We start from the raw sequence: 26211 nt of genomic DNA, 5'->3' as shown, positions 1-26211 counted from the left end.
AATCCTTCCTGTTACTTTAATGATTTTTATATTTTTCTAGAAGGAACGTTACAGTGGAGAAGGCAAAATTATCTTGGTTATATGCACATTCATTTAAGAAAAGAACACAAAATGTATTGTACCTCAGGGGGAAAAGCCACAAGACTAATGTAATGCTAAGGTTCTGGAATAACTCATTTTTAAGTAAGGAAATGCATAGTTTAAATTTTCACCTTTTTTTTTTCTCTTTATCATCATTCCTCTGAAAAGTGATGCATCTTTATATTATAAATTAGTTGTCAAATAAGACAATATGTACCAGAAAACACAATGTAATTTCTTATAAATGTCTGCATGCAATGATTTACAGCAACACATTTTTCACATAATTTGTTTCCCAGACTCATTAAATCTGTGGGAGAAGTCAAGTTTGAATAAAAGTGGTTCCATTATTTCTGAGCCATGCTTTTATAACACTTTAAACAAGATTGTGTCAAATAACCACAGTTATTTCTTTGCTATTTAAGATCAGAGAGCAGATGACAAATACTGTTCAACTTTCTTGAAAGGTCTATCTTTTTATTGAGAGTTAGCATGGTACAGTTAAAATTGAAATACAAATCTTGCTTAATTTCTGGGCAATAAATGGAGTGGAAATTTTTTAAAAAAATCTATTTCTAGTTAATTTACAGCATCTTAAGGAGAGCAGGATGAGTTATAGAACATTCCTCTCAGTAAATCTAAATGCCATAGACAACAGAATCCAGAATCTGCCAATCTGGGGAAAGAAAAAAAGCTTTGCAAGAATACTAATCCACAGATGTTCAACATACAACACAAGAAAACAATCATATCAAATCAAGGAGAATGGAATCAGGGAGAATCTGCACAATGGAGAATCTAACAAGACCCTGTGCTACCTGTCCCACCACTGCTCAGTGGTTAAATAATCCATCCTCACACTGTCCTGCCTCTCAATAATTTCGTGAGTTGTTCACATTTAGAGCATACATACACCACATGTCATAACCCATCAGCACAATGGAGTGAAAATGCCAAGTATTGTTCCAGTGTTTAGGTTCTGGATGACTGAATATGATTAACTGGTTGATTGAATTTTTCAGGTGTTATAAAAGTACCATGACAAACAATGACCAAAACCTATAGTGCATGATTAGGGCACTACAGCCAATGCACATGTTTATAATAGGTGAGGCTGGGAGATCCACTCACCACTCTGCCTGCCCAACACTTCCAATTTGAAAGTGTTTTAAGCTTCTCCAAACTTTCACCACTTGGTTTGATTTTCAGATACCTTCCTCAGTTCAAGTTCTTTTCACTGGGATGGTTGGCTGGCTTTTCATATTGTATTTATTCCAGCCCACCCGTTCCAGCTCTTCCTAAGAGCAGGGATAATGATAGGCAGGGTTTGGCTCTGTGAGGCCTGCTCTTTGAAAAGGAGGTGCAAAATGTCTCCAACCCCAGTACTTGGAAACAAGAGATTTGAAGTACGAAAAGTATGAAGTATTTGAAGAAAAGAATGTGCTTATAACTCTCCTCATGATAAGCCTTCCAATTTCAAGCTTTTGTTAAAATCATTATTTACACAAAACTGTTAAAAAACCCCATGATTAATACTATGGATGTGCTACTGTATAACAGGAAAAATCTATCTTACTTCAAACACAGAAATGCAGCCTTTCTTTTTAATGTTTTTTTTTTTTTTCAGCAGGATCCTTGAAATCCAAAGATGAATGGTGGTTAAGTAGTAGAGAAGACCTTAATTTTAATTTTATCAGACTTTAGGAAGTACATTGCACATAAAGTATGAAATAACAAATATTTAAAGGTCCTGCTGTTACTTTAACTTCTGCTGGAATAATTAACTTCAGACTTAAGACTCGGTCTCAGTTCATTTGAGAAAAAATAATTTCAGGAATCTATTTATTTATTTAAGTTAAAGGCCAAACACCACTGTGTGAATGGAGAGCTGATTCCTGGGACTGCTGAATGCCCAGGTAATGGAATGCTCAGCAGACTGGAGACAATGGGATCTCTGTCTCAGTCAGGGGAAGTTTCTTTCAGAAGAGGCTGAGTAAGCCATGCAGTGAGACTTCACACTAAACACCTTGTAGTGGTAGAAGCTTTGACACTAATCTTTTCATGCACAACTCCAGCTCTGTGTGGTCCTAACAAAACCCCATATCTCATATGAGTTCAATATATCAATTCATGTTTGCCAAGCATTTTGATAGTGTAGTGAAGAGCACTGTAGGAAAAGAAATCCAAACCAAAACAGAAGGAAATGGGGTTTCTGACCTCGAAGCAGAATTTGAATAAAGTGCAATAAATAAAACCTGAAGTCACACATTGAACAATGAAAATAAAATGAAACATTGAAGAGCTACTCATTAACTGAGGATTTCTTTTCTGGTCATGAAATAAAACAGTTGGCTGTAGAAAAATATATAGATATGATTCAATATTTCAGAAGTCTATCATAATTAGTGTTATTCAAAAGATTGGCCACCTGAACAAAACAAAACAAGAAAATGGCTTGAGTTCAGTCCAAAGTCAATCTTTTGTTTATTCTCATCACCTAAATAAGTCAAGCTTAGTTAAATTTTGAAACTAGTTATTATTTTGAATTTATAGTATTTTCTTTTCAAAATGTGAAATCACATTACTGTGTCTGCTACAAAATTTGAAAGACATTTTTCAGCTGAAGTCTTCATATGGTTTCCTTGTATACTTTCAGTTAACCTGAATTTTTCATTTTTCATATAATAAACTATTTAAGTAAACACTGAATTCACCTGTAGTCCCAGTGGGGGTAGGGAGCCCTGTGAGGGGAAAGCTGAACAACCAGCCTGAATCCTGGGTGTTGGAGATTTAGACTCTGAAAGATGACGGATTTGGTCTTTTAACTTAGTTTTGGATGCACAATATAAATGCATCAATTCATGATAGAGGAATACTGGTTAAATGAAATGGCTTTGCAATCCAGGATGTTATATTAGATAATCAGAATCAGCCTTTTCAACTTAAAAAAAATCTATTTATATTAGCATTTCAAATTTAGCCTAAATGTCCTGCTCACTCTTAACATTATATATATAGATTATATGGTTATATAGTGAATTGTTACACTTCAAAACAGCAGCAGCAGATTGAGATTAATGTAGTTTTATGGAATGAATAAAGAATGCTCTGCTAGAGGTTTTCTGCTGAAAAATTATATATGAAAATGGAAATGCTGGTCAAGTTAGCACATGTCCTGAAAGTTCAGTTCTTTGAGTACTGAGTTTTGGTATATTAGGAGGCAAAAATGAGGAAACTGCCATTAAGATAAATGGATGGAGGAAGCTAAAGCAGAACAAAATGGGGAAAAAAGAGACACCTAGAGCAAAAGACCTTCAGTGGCAATTGGGAAAATCATATCAGTCTAGAGAGAATGTAATATTCAGCTGAAAATCTCGCTCTTAACTGGAGGCTGAGAATGGTAGGATATAAGGCCTGAAATACAATGAAATCAGAATAATCTGTTTTCTTTCCATACAAAGGTATTCTTCTAAGGTCAGAGCTGATACTTCCCCTTTACAGTGTTGGCAGGAAATACCCCAAATATGAGAACATTAAATACAAATTCAAAAATTATTTGTATTCTCATCAGAAACCAGTTAAGTCATGTATGCTCTAATCAATGACTTTGACCATTCATTCTGTGTCCTTTCCACTACTTTCAAAGTTGAGCTTGGAGATTTTAGTATTTTTATTATATTTGGATGTTTCTTGATAAAGTCTCATGTTGTGAATAACTCAATTACATGAAGAAGGCCAATGTTGCAGATTGCAAAGTCATATTTTTTTAAAGAAAAGAGATATAAACCCTCCTAAACAGAAGTACCCATCTGACTTCAACCCCTGATACCAGTCCAACAATCAATCACCAGGGGCATTGGACACCCATAATTAGATTATAAAATCATAACTATAGTAATTTTACGTCTGCTTGCATAATTACATCAGCATGCTAATATCCTTTTAATGGTCTCTAATGATGTAATAAGAAATAATGGAATTTATTTGACAGCTACATAACCATTAACAAAACATATTAAGCATAACTATTACTTCCATAAAGACTCAGGCTGTATCCAAAAGTGACAACTAACATGTTGGATCTTATTTTCAACGCTGAAATATTTCTAATTATGAATTCCCTAAATCTATTCCCACTCGTCTGCTTCACAGGGCGAGCAAAGTTTATGTCAATGTGAACTTGACAACAAATCAGCTGTAGAGATGGACTGAATGCTCTGCAAGACAAGCCTGGGGATATCCTGTGAACTGTCCTTAAATCTGGCAGGATTTTGAAAGACAGAAGATAAAATAAGCTACCAAGCACCAGCTAATCGAGAGCTAACACAGGGTGTTGGATCCCTATCCATGGCAATTGTTCACTTACCTAACTTCAAAGCACAGGGAAAAACTAAAAATATAGTCAAGAATGAAAGATATTTGCAGACAAAACTAACTAAAGGCAGTAATTTATTAGAGAAGCAGTTCCTTTAAATTTTCTTTGTCTTTGGTTTTTTTGGTTTGTTTTTTTTTTTTTTTTGGCAGGGGGTTTGAGTTTTTTGGGGTTTTTTTTTGGTTTTTTTGTTGTTTTTTTTTTTTTTTTGGCGGGGGGTGGGGGTTTTTTGGGTTTTTTTTTTTTTTGTTCAGAGAAAAGGACTATAAACTGGTACCTGAGAAGTTAAAGAACTTTAAAAGAACTCACCACCTACCCTCTCTCCTCAGTTCTTGCACTATTCCTATTTGATGTGGTTTTCTCTATACTCGCATATTAACCCTGTGATTCTCAATAACATGTCATTACTCTGAAATCTTTGCAATGATCAAAAAAAATCCAAGTCTACATGGTTACTTTCTAGCCATTGGGAATTCTGGGACAGAAAAGAGGGAACTGAGAATTCCAGACCAAGCAAATACTCAGGTCAAAGTTAAAGTAGGGTAGTATGACAAGTTCTCACCCCTTTCATAACTCTTCTTTCTCCAGGCTGACTGATAGTTTTTTCTAAATAACTTTCCCATTTTTACCCCCCCCCCCCAAAAAAAAAAGAATCTTTAAGAAAAAGGATGTTTTTAGCTGCCAGTGAAATAAAATAAATCACCCATGATGCCTCAGCCCAAGTAAGAAACCTATTTCTTGAGAAATATTTCTTGATATGTCAGTGGTGATTTTGACATGACATCAGGTTTTTCCTGGAACCCCTCTCCATGAGGCCACTGAGAAGCTAACCAGAGTATTCAAATTCAGACTGTTTTCCAATGATAGTGGTGCAATGGCAAGAAAACAGCAAATCCAAAAAATGTTAACTCTTTTTTTTTGGCAAGGCCTTTGTCTAAAGCTTCTACTACTGCTTTATCTACTGGTCAGCTCCACTTTCCTTTAGTACTTTATGGGTTTAACCTGAGTCAAAGAACATCGTTCTCTTGAACAAAGAAAATTTATTATGGATGAATTCTTTACCTATTTGAGATTTAGGATAACCCTTCACAGACTTATAGGTTTTTAAAAAGGCAAAGACTGATAAAAACATTGTATGAATAGAAAGAATGCTCAGTCCTGTTTGGACTTGCTGTAATTCATACCACACTTTTAAGGTACTGACCATACCAATATTTTCAGTACAATCATATGACTGCCTATTAATGGATGCAAAATAAGCAGCTCATTCTGCACATTAAAAGAAAGGTCCATCATGGCTGGCTATAGCACTGGAAGGATATTTTTCATTAGAGAACTGGTCCACAGCCTATCAACTGCAATGTGTTGTGATTTATGAAATGATAAAAAATAACCAAAAAGCTTTATACTAACAATTAGAAAGGTAGGTGAAAGTGCTCTTGTACTGTACATAAATGAAGTTAATGAAGCTGAACCCACTGATTCCAGCAGAAAGATTGTTCCATGGGATTTCTCCTTTAAATGTGCAGTAGACTTTATCTGCTAGTGGCCAAGGTCAAGGGTACAAATTCTCTTTACAAGAAAGATAATAGACTATCATATTTATTTTTCAATTTAAAAACTCAGTATCCATTAAAAAAATGTATTTCATGAAATACAGCCAAAATACATTAATCAAGAACGCACTGATTCCAGCAGAAAGATTGGTCCATGGGATTTCTCCTTTAAATGTGCAGTAGACTTTATCTGCTAGTGGCCAAGGTCAAGGGTACAAATTCTCTTTACAAGAAAGATAATAGAATATCATATTTATTTTTCAATTTAAAAACTCAGTATTCATTAAAAAAAATGTATTTCATTAAATACAGCCAAAAGACATTAATCATAACAAACAAAATGTGGGAATATTTTCCTTCTCAATAACTAAGCCAATATGCCTGGAATTTTCCAGGTTTCTGAGAAGATTTTCTTACCAGTAGTCCATTTCTCCATTCAAATACAGTTATAGAAGGGTTACAATATTTTTTTGTTTGTTTTTTAAATCAAGAACAAACACTTCCACTAAAGACAAAACATCATCAGACTATGATTTTAAAATTAGTATTAAACAATGAATTCCATTCTGTAAATGAAGATCAAGGAGTAGCTGATGGTAGCACAGGTGAAGCTGAGAAAGATGCTGCACTTCAGCAACCCAGCCCTTCATGGGCCAAGGCAAGTAGTCCCAAACTTTCTGAAACACAGGCAGGAGCTGGATGCTACCCAGGCATCACTTATTTCCTGTGTGCCCAAGACTGCCCAAGACGTGACTTCTTTCCACAAAACCCTCCAACAGCTGATCCTTCTTTTCAATTACCTTTACATCAAACTCCTTCTGTTTTACACAGAGAGGATGGAGTTTTGTGAAGTGCATGTTTCTTGCAAAATGCCTTCAGAAAATCCTCAATCTAAAACTCTTTACTAGACATGGCAGATCATAACCTCCTAGTTCATGATATTAACATGCAGAGCATTCATCAGTATGAATCATAGGAGGAAAACAGGTGCTCAGCATAGCTGAACTCCCTGTGACTTGTTAAATAAGTAGCTGACCAAAAAGCATGACCGAGTGTGTCATGTGCCAGACTCAAAGCCAGGCACTCAAGTTTTTATTCATCTCTGATGTTTTTTTTCCCCCTGGCAATGCGGGGTAAAATGACCCTTCAGAAACTTTCCTTACCTAGAAACTGTTAAATTAAGGTTGTAATATTTGTATGGCATTTGGAAGAGATTATTTTTTCCTATGAAATAAGAAAAAAAAATCATTCTTTATAATTTCCTCAAAATAATTTGTTCCCATGTGTAGGGAATATTACAAAGATTATCAATATTTTTTTCCCTTCTTGCCTGTTCTCCTTAATTTTGACAGTAAAGAGGAGCTATTTCCTTGTAAGACAAGCTATTCAAAAATAATGAGACATCCAATAAAATAAAAAAGGAGAAAATCCCATGTACATACTTGACATCATCGAAGACACTCATCTGCAGCTTCAGGAGATCTGCCACTTCCTTTATTAACTCCAAGCCCTTTTCCACACTCAGGGGGCTGTTGAAAGGGAGCAAGAAAACAGAGCATTAAAAAAATGGAACTCATCAATACTTGAGAGGCTAAAGGTCCCAAAAGAGTTATCACCTTGGCCTCTTTGAGTCTGAAAGCCACCACTAACTGTATTCCTGTCACATAGTGATCGTGATATCAAGGGAATTGGGATCAGGTGCTTCTTCAGGCATGATGAATCACCTGAATTTTCCAGCAATAAGACAAACAATAAGGTGCAAATGGAATTGTTAGGAAGTGTAATGGGCCCATGATGCAGCAACCAGTTCATCTCAGTCCTCAATAAAAAATGTAATAAAGTAAAAGGACAGAAAGAAAGAAAAGGATTGACGAGACAAGGAGGGAAACAAACAATGAAAGTCAAATTGCAGGCTCAGTATCAAATGGACAAGTGAAAAGCATATTTTTAAATTCATTAGATTTTAAAATGAATCTTTGCCCAGGGAAAAGATACAAAAATTATTATGGATTTGAAAGTAAACAATGGAGCAAGACACACAGTCTAGAGGACATTGATTAGATACATAGGATTTAGTTTGGTGTGTGCATACACTGCTGACAGAGACCCCTTTAAATCTTTTTAACCTTTGCCAATGCCACATTTACATTTTTTAATTTAGAAAACAGGTTGCAATCAAGCCTAACACAATATGACTGTTATCATTTTTAAAAAGCACTTATCCAGATGCAAAATTTATATTTGCAAAAATTTCAGGCTATTAAAGCTGATACAACTCTAAAGACATATTAAGAACATTCCATCCCTAATATACAGATCCTACCTTGCCTAGTTGTTCAGTACTGTGGAACCAAATAAAAAAGCATTAAGAAAGAAAAAAGATGCAGGAATGATGTAACAGTGTCCAGTGAAAACAACAGAGATAACATTCTCTGCCTAAATTGTGATCACAGATTTATTCTCAACATAGTGAAAGCCTCAAAAACCATAAAATTATACCTTACAAACATATCTAACTTATTCCATGGAAAGCAGAAACAACTTTGCTGAGATTAACCCACAGGAAAAAAGGTTCTGTATTTGTTCCTTCAAGGATTTATAATAAGTAGGAGAAGAAAGTGTCAAAAAAGCGTGTAGTATTAGACACAATCTTTTCAACTAGACTAAGGAAAAAAGATTTTTTTCAAAGGTCACTATTCCTACCTCAGAGTGGAAGCTTTTTTTGATCTAATTTTACATCATGGTAATTCATTGCCACTATTTTATTTATTGTCTGCAGAGAACACTGGGGTTTTGGGGTTTTTTTGTTTTGGTTTTTTTGGGGGTGTTTTTTTGTTGGGTTTTTTTGTTTTGTTTTGTTTTTTTTTCTTTTTTTCTTTTACTGGTTTCTGCATGCACTGCCCTAAGGGCACTTCTATTTAAATTATGGGATATCTCATGTGGATCTTGGTTAGGATGGAATTGCTCAGCCTCCCTTCATGCTACTAGCCCAAAATGCTCAAGAGACCTCCTGTCACACAACCAGAGGTAGCCCCTCAAGGCACCAGATAAACATAGAGATTTTCTAGATTTCTAAGACAGAAATGTTCTTGTGTGAAAGTAACAAAAGAATCTGACTGATTGTGTAAGGAAAAAAAATGTACTATAGATTATTCAAAAAACTGTTATATTTCAAGGACTGACAGTGGATAGAAACGTGATTATTCTCATCACTATGAAAGCAGACTGTCATAGTTACTCTAGGGTTTATGTGTTAATTAAATCTTTTCTCCCAAAGAGGTTGGCTTAAATTACAGAAATGATTGGTGTCAGCAAGTGGGCTTTTACTGTAATAGCAAGTCTGATGCAGGCAAAGGCTGCTGTGCCCATTGGTGCTGCTTTTTAACCAAGGGAGCCTCACTTGCAAAGCTCAGCCTCCTCCTCCCAGCTTACCCCTCCCTACTGCCCTGAAAAAGCATTCCCCAGATTCAAAAAAAGAAGATATGCTGCAACAAGCCAATGCAGTGGCAGTAAATGGGGGATGTAATCAGAGCATTTGAATGCTACAAACCAGCAATAATGCTGGAGGGGAAATGGGTGAGAAAATGGTGCAGGAAGGCCATTGTTTTGCAAGCCTGAGCATCCAAGAGCAGTCTTAGTAACTCGCATGCAACATCAAACTCAAACAAAAAGGTTCACAAACTCAGATGCAGTTTGATAGGCTAAGAAATCATCATTCATAATAGCTCAGGAAAGCTGCAGGATGAGCATTCTATGGTAGCAATACTGTTACTGATCCCACAGTCATATTTGAGGGCCCCCATTAAGAATGATTACCATCACGATATTTTGAAATGCAATTTTTCCAACTTCCCAACACTGATACAATCCAGTACTGTTTATTGCAGTTCTATGACAGCTGTGTGTAGGACAGTAGACTCTTCAAAACCTTTCTCTAAAAATTCCAGGCCATGATTTTCCACCCTGAATTAAAGCTGTGCTTTTGTTTAGTGTTTCATTTTGCTCATTGTTGCATGGTTTGTATGGTGATTGCCTTTAACTTTGTTTACATGGAGAGAATCATACCATTTCCACCAGAACGGTGCTAACCAAACTGACCTACCTTGCAACAGCACCATTCACCCACATCACCCCTCTGACTTCAGGCTTTCACAAAGACAATCTTTCAAACATCACCTGTTCTCCCACCCATGGTCCTCCCACTCATCCTCAGTGCAAGCACTCAGTACTCGTAGAACGGATGATATTTATGATCTGTCACATACTTCAGCCTTCTCAATTCAGTTTCTGTATTAGGGAGTAGGTTTTTTTCTTAGAAATATGTTTTGTCTATTGATTATGAGGGTTCAACAACTATGGAATTAATTCAACAGGAAGTGTTAGACAAACCAAGAAAGAAAGACAAAAAATGAGTGTTGAGATAAGGAACAAATAGTGAGACACTGTAGACTGAAGTTGTAAGAGTAGAAAGAAGGCTCTTCAGACAACTGAAATATTTTATCAAGGCCAAAGACTTGGAGAAAAATTGTGGGTAGGGTTCACACTGCTTTGTCTGATCTGTGAAGATGGTCACTGCAGTCCCCAGTGGAGGATCTGGGAACTCCTTTGGTGCCAGGCCTTGCTGGCACTCCAAGCAGCAGAGCACAGAGGGAGTCCCTGGGATGTGGCCCCTCACATTCCAGGGCCAACTCAATGCATTTTCTTCCAGAGTCTGTGAAAAGGCATTTCAGTACACCATAACAGTGAATCCTTACAAGAGAAATCACAATTTACATAGCCCTCAGCTCAAAGCATGAGCTGGTAAAAAAAACCAAATGCAGAAAAAGAACCTCTCATGGATGCTATTTATATTTTCCAAGTTCTCCTAAGGCTGGCTAACCCTTTCTATGTACAGGAAAATGAATGGTTTCTGCAGTGCCTTTAACACCCTACTTGATGGCCACTGGAACAGGCTCCCAGGTCACAGCACTCTCAGCAGAGTTCAAGTGTTTGGACAATATTCTTGGGCACGTGGTGTGATTTTTGAGGTGTCCTGTGCAGAGCAGGAACTGGACTTCAGTGATCCTCATGGGTCCCTTCCCACTCAGAATATCTCACAATTGTATGTTTTCATTTTATCACTACATTTTTTGATTGCCTTGAAGGTTTCTGATCACCTTTGGGCTAGATTTTGGCCTTAGGAAGAGTCAACTGCTGGATGGCAGAGCACCTTTTTGCAGATGATATAGATGTTGCCAGCTGACATCTTGAGACAGTGCTTACTTCGGGTGTCCTACCTTTGCTCTCATTCCATTTGCTATAGATTTCTCTTTTGCACCTTCTTTCAAGGTAACTGTAAAAACAGCAGCTAAAAGGAAATGTGATACATCTCACCTGTTTAAAATAATTCTTCTGAGGTCCTTTTTAAGTTTCCATCTCCAGCTCTCTTGGAAGATGAAAAGAGAGTCAGAAAGTATATAAAATTCATGTATAATGTACTTCCTTCCATTGCTTTATCTCCTAATACCATCTCTATCTGTGAGCACTACCCTAATTGTTATTTTTTTAGTTGATAGATTCAGACGCTACTGCATCAGTAGCAGAACTCTCTCACTTACATGCCAATCTCTATCTCATATTATTGGTAGAATAACTTTGACACACTAATGACAATGAATAAATAAGTGGGGAATGAAATATAAATATTTCCTTTGGGGTTTATAAAGATACATAGATTGATAGATATAGTTTCCAAGTCTTTCAGAGTGTCGTCTGCAAAATATTTCACTACTACTTTTGTTTGATCTCATTTTTCAGGGCAGGGCTCTTGCACTGTTATACCTCCTGGAGAATATGGCTTATACCTCAGCTAAAAATAGGCAACATTATATGGTAGTACTGCATTATCCTTTCAGATGAAATTACTCCGCAGCTCAGTTCAAGACTCTGATGTCATGATTTAATGTCATGACATAGTCACGAAAACTACTGTATCCAGTTTAATCATGTCAAAAACAAATCATCCAATTCAGATCTACTTGGTTGACCTAAAATAATCCTGAGCCAATCGGCTCCCTTTAAGTTCATCACGAGTTTTGTGTAGTGCACACAAAACAAAACAAAACCAAAAAAACCCCAATAAACAAACCAAACAAAACAAACAGCCAAATCAAAAAAGGGAGGATCTAGCCTATAAAGCTATTTTATTTAGAGATGAATCTGAAATGAAAGCATAGGAATAAATATCTCTTAACTTTAATGTGAGCTGCTGAGCACTTCTGAAAATTAGTGCAATCCATTTAAATGCTCAGGAGTGGATTTGGAAGCCCAACTTTATGTAATTGTCAAAGTGTTTCCACAAAGTGTACTGGACATTGAATACCAGAAAATTAGATTGTCTGGTGAAAATAAGATTTTGTATCTTACAGTGTCTAGGTCCCTACCAGTGAGGAAGCTGAAAACAGAAATATTTTAAGGAGCAATCCACTTACAGAGCTAATTTAAATAATAGAACACTGAATGATAATCTTCCTCTGCTATTGACTATTAAGATTTAACTTTTCAATTTACAAGAAAAATGCAGTGATGAGAAGTAATTTTTAAATCTGCTCCCAGGAAGTTCACTTAGAACAGAACAATCCCATTAAGTGAGTTTCTCCTCAATTCCAGACACAAAATGTACAGTATCTTCCTGGTCGTCAATTCCACTGTCCATAAAATGAAGGCAATTGCACCAACTTTCCTTGTCAGCTGCCTGGTGTTGTTATATAAAAGGTAATAATGTTATTATTTGAGTTGCATGCATTCTGGATCAAACAGCAGAAGCACCAACACTACTGGCTCTATATACCACTCCCTACCAAATATGAAGCAGATGTAGTAGAAAATCCTATGCCACTGAAAATTAACTTAAAAACTTCACTTACTCCCCAAACAAAAATTTTGCTCCAAACTATGTTAGCACAAGGCCTCTGACTGGTTTGAGAGCACATCTTGCTGATTTAGAGAATATTTGGAGCACTCTGATCCCAGTGAAGTTAACTTCTGCCTCACTGGTGAGTTGGAAGTCTTGCTAAAGGCTTGCTGTGGGCAAATAGAGCAGGAGACCACACTTGGTCTTATGGACCACACTTGCTTCATGAATGGCCAGTGAGACCACTTTAACAGAAGAGTAGTGCTGAATATTGGATGCTGATCTCACTACCAGTTCAGCTTCATGCTCCAATTCTCTGAACAATGTTACAAATGGATTCCACGTTTTCAAGAAATTCCCAAGATTAAGTACAAGTCTGATGAGTGAGAACAAACATTTTGAATAATGGCCTATTTTTGACCTGGACCTAATGATTTATGCATTCAAGGCTCAAAGTTTCCCCTTCTGGTTAAAGAACAAAAAGGAAGCATGTAAATGAAGGCACAGGAGGAGTTCTGTGGGGACACTGTCAGCATGGCCAGCTCTGCATGCTGAGCTAAATGGAGCTCAAACTCTAATATGAGCCAGTGGGCAATATCAAAGGGAACAAGAGGAAAAACAAGTAAACAATGATGAAAACTATATGTTCTGTATTTCCCAACATGCCTGTCAAAACAATCCCATAAATTGAACCATTTTGGTAGCAAGAAGTCTGATGCAGTTACACAGATGGCTTGATTGGTGGCGTTTGCCAAGCCTGCTCTCAGCCCAAGGAGAACAACATCTAGTTCAGTGTTGTGCTGAGGTTATGTCAGTCTCACAAGCAGTTACTCTCACTTGCTTTTCCTCCTCCCAATTGCCAAGTGCCACTGGAAACCCACTTAGTGAACTCTGAAATGCTCCCTTAGTTCCATCATTCAAATTATGTATTGTCTTTACCAGACTGTACCTAGTGCCCTTCCAATACTCTGTTTAGCAATTGTAATGCAGCACTATGATGGACATCCAGTCAGTCCTGTCAGATTAATTCAATTGAATCATTTCCTGCAAAAATGAAGAATAATATACAGTACGGAAATGGGCCTGACACTGGGAATTGCACTCTTTAAACCTAAATGTCAGTCTAATTCCCAGTAAAACCTCAAGTAAGGTAGGGTTCAATCCACCTAAAATTTGCTTAGATCAGAACACAGGCAATGATGGCCAGTCTGCCCATTTTCAAGAGTGATAAGCACTACAATAAAATTGCAAGGCATTTCTTTGCAGACTCAAAGTTGCCTGAATGCTTAACTGCATTATCCTCCCAGCAGTAAGTGTATTTTCTAGGCAGGTAAATGCCACTCACACCCAGCCTCTTTTGCTGTCCAAAATCAAGCACAGTGGCATGGACACTCTGTTTATCTCCCCTGGAGAATGTTCAGGAGTTTGGATACGATTGTGCTGTTGCAACGTGCCCCCAGCCAGGTAATAATTACGAGTTTGGATACGATTGTGCTGTTGCAACGTGCCCCCAGCCAGGTACTAATCAGCTTTGACTCTATGATTCACAGAAGGCTGATCTATCTCTTTATTATATTATTATATCATTATTAAGAAACTCATTGCTTTTATAGACAGTTACGATACATCTGGACCTAATTGGTCTTCCAATTCAAACACCATCACTAGTGTCTAATTAAGAAACTACTCTTTGGTAAACAAATTTCCATAACCCATTCCACATGTTCACAACAACAGGTGCAGCAAGCGAAGGTAACAATTGTTTCTCATTCTTTTCCCTGATCTTCTCAGAGCCTTTCCCACCACGATGCCTGGGAAAGTTGTGTGCTGCTCTCTGTACACACACTTGAGCTCAGCTTAAATAGTATTTAATACACATCTAAATTAGAGACTGAAGCAGAGCTCGAAACCAGCACCTAGGACTCTTGGGGAGGAGACATTTTATTCAGACTTATGCTGACTTTAAAACCACTTTCAATGCGTACATGCTTAAAAAACTAAGTTTGGACCAGCAGTCTTCCTTACTCGTAAGTGCTGTAAGACTAAGGTCCTCTTCTGTGCATTATTTATCTTTCTGTTGCTATTAGGCCTGAAGACAAACCAGTGGGACATGAAGAGGATGATGGACAGTGTTATCTCTCATTTCTGATACATAGAGCACTCTTCCAGCACGTGGGAGTTCAAACTGCTCAGACCAGCTTCATTAAGGTCTCTTCCATCTCCTGCTTCACTTTCCAAGCCCCACAGTAATAAGCAGAAGACAGAGAGAAGATCCTAGACACAGTGCCTGTCAGCAGAGCAGCACCAGGAACACTGGATCCCTGAACATCCTACTTGTTTGGCATGTCTCAGTGAACAGGGAGATATTTTGCAGTCTGAGCTGTCTTCTGGAGACTTCAAAAGTCCCTTCTAATCAGTGGAGGAAAGAAGGTGTCTAACCTCCCCTTGTGGGTAGGTCTTCACCTGTCTCTCAAGAGGCTCCATGATGTGAAATGAAGTGGATGACATCTTTGGGGAATATGTGCAGCATCCAGAAGTTTGGTATCTAAGTGAGTCAGTCTGGCTTTCACTCTAAGTTCTGAAATAACCACATTTCAGCTTTACACCTAGAGATGTGCCTTAAAGGGAAAAGATATTAAACACATGGGTAACAAGGCACATATCCAAAGCTCTTGAAGACAGAAGCTGAATGGATGAAATCTGGTGAAGAATTTAATTTAAATAATCGACTTTTATTAAACAATGAGAGCTACACATAGATTATGCCCTGCAGGCCAAAGTGTTGGGCTAGAATTGCAAGATTCTTTCTCATTTGGTTCTTTATCCCACAGATTAACTTGTTAGCAAAAAAAAGTCTACCAGAGACCTGCCTGGATGAGTTCACCAAAGATCCATGGCTTCTTGTGGTGGTACTTTAATATAGAACCTAATCTGAGTTTTGAGCTGAAAAACATAATTTTGTTGGCCCTGCCTACCACTGTATTTATTCTGAGTGTTTTTATTTAAGATTTTTTAACAGTCATTCTCTTAGTGGACACAACTAGGAACTTCTTTTACATGGACGTTTTTTTTTAGTACTGAGAAGTGAGAGTAATTTTTACTCAGTAAATTTAATGGGAGTAATTTTTTTCCCTCTAGTCTTTTCAAAATACTGATTTTTAAGAAAGATGAATTTCAAAGTTTAAAATAATTATTTAAGGAATTTCCACCTGGTCATTTCTCAGCAATATCTTTGCTTTGATTGACATCAAACCAGCTTCCTGTCACTGACAGAGCAACAGTCTATAATGGTATCACTTTCTTAATATGCAGCACAGTCTCCTTAGTACTGAAGATAAAAAGCTAAACCTAAAAAAAGAAAAATCAAAGTTCAGAAATATGAGTCTGGAATACCATATGGAATGCATTAGAGAGTCAAATAAGAAGCCTATCTTTAGGATGAATAATGTTGAGGACCAGTTTTCTCTGGCTGGTAACACCATTTGGCATCAGTATGGACTTTGACTGGTGAAGGCAAAATCCCTGCTGGTGGGAAGCTGGGAGGGGCAGCCTGGCCAGCTCCAGCCAAGCTGCCATCCTTCCTCCATGCCTGGAAAAGAGCAGGAATGTCTGTCACAGGGCTGAGGCTGAGTGACGAGACTCTGAGATGTGTGGAGGTATTTCAGAGCTTCTGTAAAATTACTTACAGTGTGCTAGGAACTGTCTATTTGCTTATTACTTGCTCTAATGAACACAAAATATTAAATATTAAAGAGGGGGAGTGTTAAAACAGGTGACTTCTGCATTTTTAACCACCCACTTTCATGGGCCAGCATCAGGCTTGGTTTCTTTCCCATCCTATCTCCCCTCTCAGTTCTCTGCTTGGCAAGGAAAAGCAGAGGAGCCGGCATGCCAGGACCTGGGCACTGCCTGTCCATGGGCAAGGGGCTGGTGCACACCAGCCATGACTGCTTTGCCTGCTAAAAGCAGTCAAGAGAAAAGGATCAAGAGCAGGAAAGCAATTTCTAGTTCCTGCTGCTGGGATCAAGGAGTGGAAGAGCCATGCTGAAGGAAACACATTCCCAGCAGTACATGCTAACCCCAGATCCTAAGTCAGTTCTCAGCAGCAGCCACTAGTACAAGACTGGCGTCTTTTTTAGACCACCTCAGACATGCTACTGCTTGATTTTCTAAAACTAGCACTGAATACAGGATAGCTCAAAAGTAAGTGCTAAGAAATAAAGTCCAAGATAATTCTGGAAAAATTCTGAGGGAGGGCAAGAGAAGTAGTCAGCTGGGATCTGCTTCTGTAAGGACCACCTAAGAATCCATCTATCCTGGGAACAACAATGCTTTGGCAAACAATAAACTTTAGTTTCTAATGAACATTAGTTTTTTGTTTTTTGGGTTTTTTTGGGCTTGGGCACTCTTTTATTTATACCACTAATAATCAAGAAAGGAAGATGGAAAGACATTATGAGAGTTATTCGGTAACAGTATTCAAAAAATAGTATTCCCTCAGTTCCCTGAGGGAAAATTTAAATGGTGAAAGGGTATCTATAAAATTGCCATTAGTCAGGCACTTGCCCAAAACCCAGTCAAAAAGTAGCAGAACACAGATATTCTATCCCAGGAGTACTAGGAATACATGACCAAATAAATGAGAATATTATACATGAAAAAATCACTCAAACTGATTCATTCTCTGACTTCAGGGGTCAGGAATGGCGCCACACTTTCCTTACATGATCCTCATGAAACACATGAACCTTGTGTTTAAAAACTGTATCAGTCAAGCACTTTCCATGTGTCACATGTGCACTGTAGCCTAGGCCAAGAACAGACAGATATCAGAAGTGAATTCCTCTTGCCTTATACCCTGCAGCAAGAGTATTCCTTCTGAAAATAAATAAGATCATGGTTATAATTCTACAAACAATTAGTTAATGTGATTATGCATCTGCTTAACAATTAGAAAAATCTCTCTTTTATAAAAAAGATCTCCTCCTGAACTCTTGACCTCAGTGATAACTATTACACTAGTTCATGTATTAGAAATGTTGGGAAATGGGCCACTGCCTTCAGGATTTGCATGTTTTTTTTAAATTTTCAAGTCTGAAAATATGTGCCACCATATGAACAGCAGGATTCATGTATATAGATATAACAAACCTTTTCTTCGAATTTTCCACAGCCTCAGAGCACTGACTATGAGGAGTTTAAAGAAAACCTTTGCATTTTCTTTTTTTTTTTTTTCCCAAAGTATTATTTTTGTTAATGTCTATTATTCTGTCACACTTATTCCAGCTGAATCTCATCTACCATTGTACTCCTTAATCCCTCAATGTATTTAAATCCATCTGGAATTTTTCTAAATCCTCCATAGTTCTTCCTAACAGAGACAATTTGCCGATGGGGTACCACTAATCTCAGTACATGCTGAGGAGCAGCAGCTCATGACAAATCTTTCTCTTCTATCTCATAACCAGCTCTTAATCCTCAGTGACACCCTGCCCCTTGCTCTCTGACTCACCCTCCTTAAAGTCAGTGTGAAGAGCATCCCATTTATGTCCTGTTGATTTGAAGGGTAGGTACAACTTGTGGTTTTGCTGTGACAGCAGCTTTTCTCCTGGGAGAGTCTGCTGTATCTCAGCAGAAGGTGCTGAGGACCTGAAGGTCTTCCAATTGTGGTGCTGCCACCAAGGAGAAGAGAGGGACCCTGGCACTGCCTCCTGGAGGTCCAGGTTCAGTGGCCCTCACATATAAATAGGTAGGACTTAAATTGTGTAGCTTTAAATAGCAGCTTATCATCAATATGGTCTCAGAGTCTGTGATCACAGCACTTCTCAGTCTCAGAGAAGCTGCAAACACTAGGGAAACTTTTATTTTAAGGACACAGTTTAATTCTTTTTGATTTCCCTATTTTCTGTTCTTTTTTCTCTTTTTTTTTTCTCTGCTAGAGATTAGTAAATATTTTAACAAGTAAAATAATGGAAAACTCAGCTACTGATGTATGAAATAGATTGATGTGAAACTCCTTGAGTGCAAATTTCAGTAGTTAACTGAGGCATGGGAGGGCTGCTGATGGTACTGCAACAAACAGATATGGCTCTATCAAGGTCCCACTAGAGATTTTCACTCCCCTCTTCCCACTGACTCCTGTCTCTTGAGAATTGGCTTCATGGCACTTTTTAGTACACCAACACCATGCTGGTGATGTGAAAAGTCATTTACCAAGCCTGGCAATGGCCAGCTTCTGAGCCACACACCTCACAATCCAAAGGAAGGATGTCACATTTGCCTGAGGGAATAAATGGAGAAGGCATCATCTATTCCAGCCCTAAGGATGGAGGAAGTGCTCCTGCCACCTCGGGTAGCACACAGCCTCTAGGAAAAGACAATGCAACACAGTGCCATGACTCTGCCATTCTCATCAGGCTGGCAACCACTGCATAAAGTTATCAAATCCAGCCTTCTCCACCTCCTACTTCTCTTTTTCTAGACACAAAGAAAGTCTCAGTCATCACAATAACAATGCATATTTTCCATACAATGGAGAAGAAATGGAGACCTTGGAGGGGTTCACTGCGGGTCATAGAGGAGGTAAGTGCCATGGCAAGGACTACTGGGAACACTCAATACCGATTTTATAGTGTTGCCATTAAATTCTTTCTGAGCCTACCAAGCCTAAAAAAATTTAGACACTGAAATTGTATTTATTGCTCTTGTCTGGAAGTGTCCTGAGAGTAACTCATCTGATAATCTATAATAAAAGTCCTGGACACTGATGCTTTAAGTCCATGGTGTTAGAACAGCCTGCCTTGTCTTCCCGAGTCTGAGTTTTTTGTCTATGCTTCAGTGTAACTTCATACATCTTGAAGCACACATCTCCAGTAAAGACTTTGATAGGGAATGCATTTCATGGATTTATTTTGGTTTGAATACAGTCTGTGTCTTACATGAAGTTAAATAATGATTAATTTTGTAAATGGTTCACATTTATTCAGAATTCATGACAGCAACTTCGAAGCACAGAGCTATTCACTGGATTGTTTGAGAGCTGTCTGACTTCACAGCACTGTTATTGTAATCATTTTAAGGACACTGCAATTTTATTGCATTGGGCTGCACTTTCATTTTTTCATGCCTGTTTCCTCAAAGGCTATATTAGCCATAAAACCTTTTTAAGCTTACTTCTGTTTTGACAGCTCAGCAAATTCCCACTTTCCGTAATTTTTTCCCTCTTTTCCCACCATCAGTAAGTGTGAATCTAAACCTCTTAATACAGACAGATTCAAGTCCAGACCAATTTGTAACACAAATGACACTCGCTAAAAATCAATGGCAGTGGTTGGGCTATGAAGGTCAGAGGAGATAACAGCATCCTGGAAACAGGGGAGTGAGAAGTTGAGAAGGACCAACTCTCTGGAGTTATAATCAAAGTGTGACACTGTGCCAGCCTGTGCTTGCATTACTTCAAACATTCAGTACCTCCAGCTGTGTTAATAGTAACAAATTCATACAGCTGCTTTGTCGCCTGCAGAAGCACAGAAATAATGGCAATAATCTGTGCCATGATTGTGTTGCCCTCCCTTCTGAGGCTGAAATGGACCCCACCAAAGTACTCCCTAATGCATTTTGAGCTGAATGCTGGAAACAGCTACAGGGTTCACTTGTCATGCACCCTGAATCTCTGATGCAACAAAGCCTTGAAAATGCAAACCTGTTCTTTCATATCAAATTACTTCTTCATACAAGTAATTAGTAAATGACATTGAGGACAAATGATGATACACATTTTAATGCACTTTTGACTTTAAATTCTTTCCCTTCCTTCATATCTTCCATTTTTCTTTCAAGGCAGGATAAAGCCCAGACCAATTTATAATGCAAAATGACAAAGAATATCCAGCAATACAGTGTTCAAGAAATGAGCTGAAGAAACACAAATACTAGTTCATAAAGGGAATAAAGCACCTCTCCTATGAAGACAGGCTGAGAAGGCTCAGATTGTTCAGACTGGAGAAGGGAAGGTTGTGTGGGGACCTCAGAGCAGCCTTCCAGAGTCTGAAAGGGACCTGCAGGGAAGTCAGAGGGGGCTCTTTATCAGGAAGTGTAGTGACAGGACAAGGGGGAATAGCTTCAAACTAAGAGAATAGGTTTAGGTTAGATGTTAGGAGGAGATTCTTTACTGAGACTCTGGCACAGGTTGCCCAGAGAACTGCTGTTCAAATTTATTCACTGATTTTCTATTTATGAAATTCCTTCATTCTAATTTTTAGTGGTCGACCATTTAAATTTTGTACACAAAATGTAAGTTAAGAAATTAAAACAAAAAATAAAAGGCATGAAAATTCATTGATGGCATTTTTACATCTGAGCTTCCCAGGAGTGGGCAGAACAACACTGATGAAAAAGTACTGTCAGATAACAGACTGCACTATGATTCAGTATGCTGCATTCCCAGGAATCCTGATCTTTGGCTTTCTTGTTCTCACTCATTTCAAAAGTTTAAAATTCATTGCTTTTTCATAATGACCTGAATGGTAATTACCCAAAAAAGCACTGTGATATCCTAGAAGAACTGACCATATGTTATTGTGACATATTGCAGCATCTCAGGGTTTTAAGGACTCCCACTGTTTATGAAAACAAAGCACAGCCCCCAGCCCCATCTTAGTTTGGGCATATTTCATGTGCAGTTCTATAGCCTGGAGTCAGCAGAGTGACCTGAACCTGCTCACTGAGAGTGAGTACCTGCTGGAGTACCTGAACCAGCTGCTCTTCCAAAGACCAGGCATGGAAAACCCAAACATAGGCTGCTAAAGCAGCACAGAGGCATGGAAAGGAGAATGAGAGTGTCTGGGAATGCCTGGCCTGGGCAACCAGGTCAGCAGCCATTCCTGCTCAGTAAGTGGAGTAATACAAACCTGAGGGAGTTCTTGTGGTGCTACTGAGGACTCCAGGCACACTCCCAAAATTGCCCACTGCATCAGGATTGGAGTGAATGCTTGCCATTAATCGTCAGTGCAGTGGATTGGCTGGTCACCAGCTACAATAATTAGAAAATTTTCCCTCTGTGTTCTTCTAGAGGTAAAAATGCAGAGCTGGCCTCAAAAAAACCGAGGAAAATATGTGCGAAAGCAGCACCCTTCGAGGAGGGAAGGACTCTTCTCTTGTAAAATTATCTATAGAGGTAAAAATGCAGAGCTGGCCTCAAAAAAAACGAGGAAAATATGCATGAAAGCAGCACCCTTCGAGGAGGGAAAGATGGGCACTGGGAAGGACTCTTCTACTGTAAAATTATCTACATCAGCAGGTGAGAATCACATTCTGTCACAATATATTTCAACAGATTTTGAAAGCTCAAAAGCTAAGGGCAGCTGAAGTAGAACAGATTATCATATCTCTGTGCATATACAGATAATAAAAATATACAAAGCTGAACACATGCATTTTAAAAAAAAGGCAATCTTTAGTACTCTCTGTGACAAAGCCAGACTAACTACTGCTCCTCTGTTATTTTCTTGTGGATGAATAGGAAGCATGAAACATCATTTTCCCATGGGAATATATAATATCAAAATTGAGGCAGTGAAGCAGTAATATGGGAGATATGATCTCTGTCACTTTCTAAGAATCACAAGAAAACTGAAGAATTATAGATGGAAGAAAGTTTTCACGTCTAGAAAACTCTAGGGACCATGAATAATTATGCATGAGGAGTTGGCAACAGAACATTCTAGAATGATGTCTCCCCACATGCTGATACAAAAAGACCAAATTGTACCTACTGGATAATTTTACCAGAAAGGATTTTCCATGTGTATTATTCTGATAGGGGGTCAAGCTATGTTGTCAGAAGCAAAACCTTTGGTTCTAAAATCACTTATGGACATTTATGGAACTTATTTACACAAGGGAATATTATATAAGGGAAGTGAAAAACCAGAGATAAAAATTTTACATTTAATTTTTTTTCTAATGTTAGCAATGCTGTTCTTTGGTGATTTTAACAGACTTCAGTAGCAACAGATTTTCTGGTTTATGTGTATTTATAATTTCTCTTCATTTTAAAGCCAATTGTAGAAATTAAGTGAAGAATATGAACAAATCGCTTTCCCTTAATAAAGTGCACTTGTAAGTAGAATAATGATTTCAAAAAGGACAGTGAGCTATACAGAGAGGGTCAAATCAGTGTTTCTTTTTGAAGATGTATTAAAAGACAAGAACATTCTGTTATTATTTTCTAAAAAGAGCTGCAGAGCCTCATGGAATATAAATGCTCAGCTTCTAAGAAACATCAAGATCTAGTAACTGAGAACATATCAGCCCTGTTTCAGTGCTGTAGATATTGTGATTAATATTTCCTATTTATTTTAAATTTAATTTTAAAATGCAATTAAAATGTTTCCACCTGGTAGGGAAAAAATTATGAAGATCATAAAAATATGATTATTTAATGATATGCCTAGGAAAACAGAAAACTTGAGGAATAAACCAAGACTTCTGCACAACCCAGCTTCAGGGTCCTAACCCGAATGCCATCCTGAGGAAATAATCATTATATGCAAAGCAGTATCATTTATCACATTTGTAAAGGTGGAGAAATAATATCAAGCATTTGCAATTAACCCAACCCTTCAGCACATTAAATGGGTCAGACTAATCATATTCCATAGCAACTTTACACTGTGAACACAAGTCCTATTTCTTCCCAGCACCTGAGCAGAATTGCAGCTCCCTCCATGAAATGCAGAGCCATGCATGCAGGATCCAGCTCTGCTAACGTGGTGTGAACAGATTTACAACCTATGCAATCTTACACAGACAGCCTGCAATTGAGACCTAGCATATGACAAAAAATGAACTATCCTGCAAATGCATAACACAACAATGCCAGGAGTTGGCTCACAAGCTAAGGGAGCTGCCATGAGCCGTCTGTGATCTAGTCTTTCTAAGAAAAACTTCAAGTACAAGCCCTCTGATAAATCACAAAACAGGATGGGTTGCTCTGCATTAGGTGTCCAAGCATGGTTTCAGACAAGCATGACTTGATTTTGAAGCTTGAAAGACTCTGTGATATGCAGTGGAAAGAGACCAACTTTCAAACTAGGATTTTTCTTAGTGCATTTAAGTCTAGCTACTCAATCTCATATTTGAGAAATTGCACACCAGCTTGGCTATTTAAACTGCTGAGCATGCAGCAGCTTACATTCAGATTTACTGGAGGTGGTAAGAACTATGTTTTCTGGAAAGTCAGGCTTTGAGTTTCCTCATGAGATACTCAGAAGACTAAACACTGTGTAAATGTTTTGATTGTGGGATCTATGCCCTCAATTTAGAGCACATACTGCCAAACAAATGGGAGAATTGGCATGGTTTTAAACAAAAAAATAAGTTTCCCAAATGCAAAGAACTAGAACTTCAGAAAATAGAAAGAGTCCAAAGGCAAGACTTCTCTGACTAGAGAGCTCACACTGATGTTTCCCAACTATAACACAGGTACTTTATAACTGTGGAAAAAGCAGAACACAAATGAAAATAACATCCCATAGATTACTTTTAAAAAATAAGATTACTTTGGAATTTTAGAATTAAAATTAATAAAACACTTCAAAGCAATTACACTGAGAAAGAAACAAATTCCACACAAATACTCCAGTGGTAGAATGGCCATTTTTTGAAAGAGAGCAAACAAAGTAAATCACCAATTTGTTTGGTTTCTCAGAATAATAAAGTACTGAAGCAGCACAGTGGAGGATTTGCTGGGCAATTTTCTGCACTGAAAGTGTCAATTCATTCCAAAGCTTAGCACTGATGGATAATATGGATTGGTATGGATTGCAGTGCTGCAACCATCTGAAAGGTCACTTGACAAACACAGCAGGAGTGACCTGCTGCTCTTGCCATTGACAATCAGACTGCCATTTTAGCAAGTCTTTAAAGTATCACAAATCTTTACTTCTAGTGTTAGATGGAAATGTTTATCTTTGGTTTGTGGCACAATTAAACGCTGGCATCTTCTTAGCATTTCATGGAGTACAGTGCAGCAATGCTAATACCTCCTTGGATCATGCTTGCAAAACCTCAGAAGCTAATAGGGAACGTTTTCCCTCAAATGTCAGCTATAGGGAACGTGTTTTCCCTCAAATGTCAGCTATAGCACTGAGCAGAATCACAGGATCATAGAATTATTTAGGTTGGAAAAGACTTCTAAGATCATTGAGTCTAACTGTTAACCCAGCCCTGCCAAGTCCACCACTAAATTGTGTCCCTACTTGACCCATGTACATGCCTCCAGCCATGGTGACTTCCCAGGGCAGCCTGTTTTAAAGCTTGCCAACCCTTTCTGTGAACTTTTCCTAACATGCAATTTGAATATCTTCTAGTGCAAGTTGAGGCTTTTCTCTCTGCAGAGCCTTCCTGCCCTTCAGAAGATCAACACTCCCTCCTAAATTGGTTTCCACATGAAAACTGACTGAGGACACACTTGATCCCTTCATCCAGATCACCAACAAAGATGTTAAACAGAACTGGCTTCAGTCCTGAGCCCTGTGGAACACACTGGTGTCTGCCCAGTTATAACCATGGACATAACTCCATTCCCCACCACTCTCTGGTCCTGGCCAGCTAGGCAGTTAAAAACCATTAAAAATGGTAAAGAGGATAAATTATATTTGTGTATATGGACTCCTCTAGAACCAAGAATCTTTGGACAAATTACCTTCTTTAGCAAGTTTCATTGAATAATAACAGACATAATTCAGGGAAAACCCATCAGTGGAAGACTAGCTAGGAAGAAATCCAGGTAAGATGATACAGAAGAATCTCCAGGTTATGAACACTGAAATTCATAATGTCTCCCATTTCACACAGCTCTGGCTGTTAGTGCATTTATGAGCCAAATAAGTCTGGGGAGTCAAAGGAGATGGTGTCATCATGATACTCTTTGGAATAAAGGAGTCTTCCATATGGATATGAGTTAAAAGAGCTGGGGGAAGTAGGGAAGTAGTGCTGAGCTGGGGAAAAACTGTGTTCTACTGCTTCACATAACATTCCTAGGCAGGAATGAAGAGGTGCAGTTAAAGAGGAATTCCACCAGTTTCTGGTCTGTTTCTAATGTGCAGCCACATGCATTTCAATGCAACACAGTATAGTAAAAACAAGAATTCTCCTCAAGCCTATTGCCTTCAATCCCATTAATAAGTTTAAGAGAGTCAAAAGAATCAATACATCTAAAGAAATTTCTGCCTCAGTTTCTCTATGATGCTGGACAATGATTTGTAAGCTCATCCTAGAAATTCTAAGTTTCTTACAGAACAGGAGTC

General features: G+C 38.1%; 1 protein-coding gene across 1 annotated transcript in view; it reads right to left on the bottom strand.

Moving 5' to 3' along the window:
• PTPRN2 (protein tyrosine phosphatase receptor type N2) overlaps positions 1 to 26211 on the bottom strand; it is a 632217-nt gene that overhangs the window by 358371 nt on the left and 247635 nt on the right. Inside the window, exon 10 of the mRNA XM_039710389.1 lies at positions 7452 to 7538. Coding sequence (XP_039566323.1) covers positions 7452 to 7538 — 87 coding nt within the window. The remainder of the gene's footprint in view (positions 1 to 7451; positions 7539 to 26211) is intronic.

Source organism: Passer montanus, unplaced genomic scaffold (genome assembly GCF_014805655.1).
Source record: "Passer montanus isolate IOZ18808 unplaced genomic scaffold, ASM1480565v1 scaffold10, whole genome shotgun sequence".
Lineage (NCBI taxonomy): Eukaryota > Metazoa > Chordata > Aves > Passeriformes > Passeridae > Passer > Passer montanus.
The sequence above is the reverse complement of the archived record's forward strand: the minus strand, read 5'-3'. Positions and strand labels throughout refer to the sequence as shown.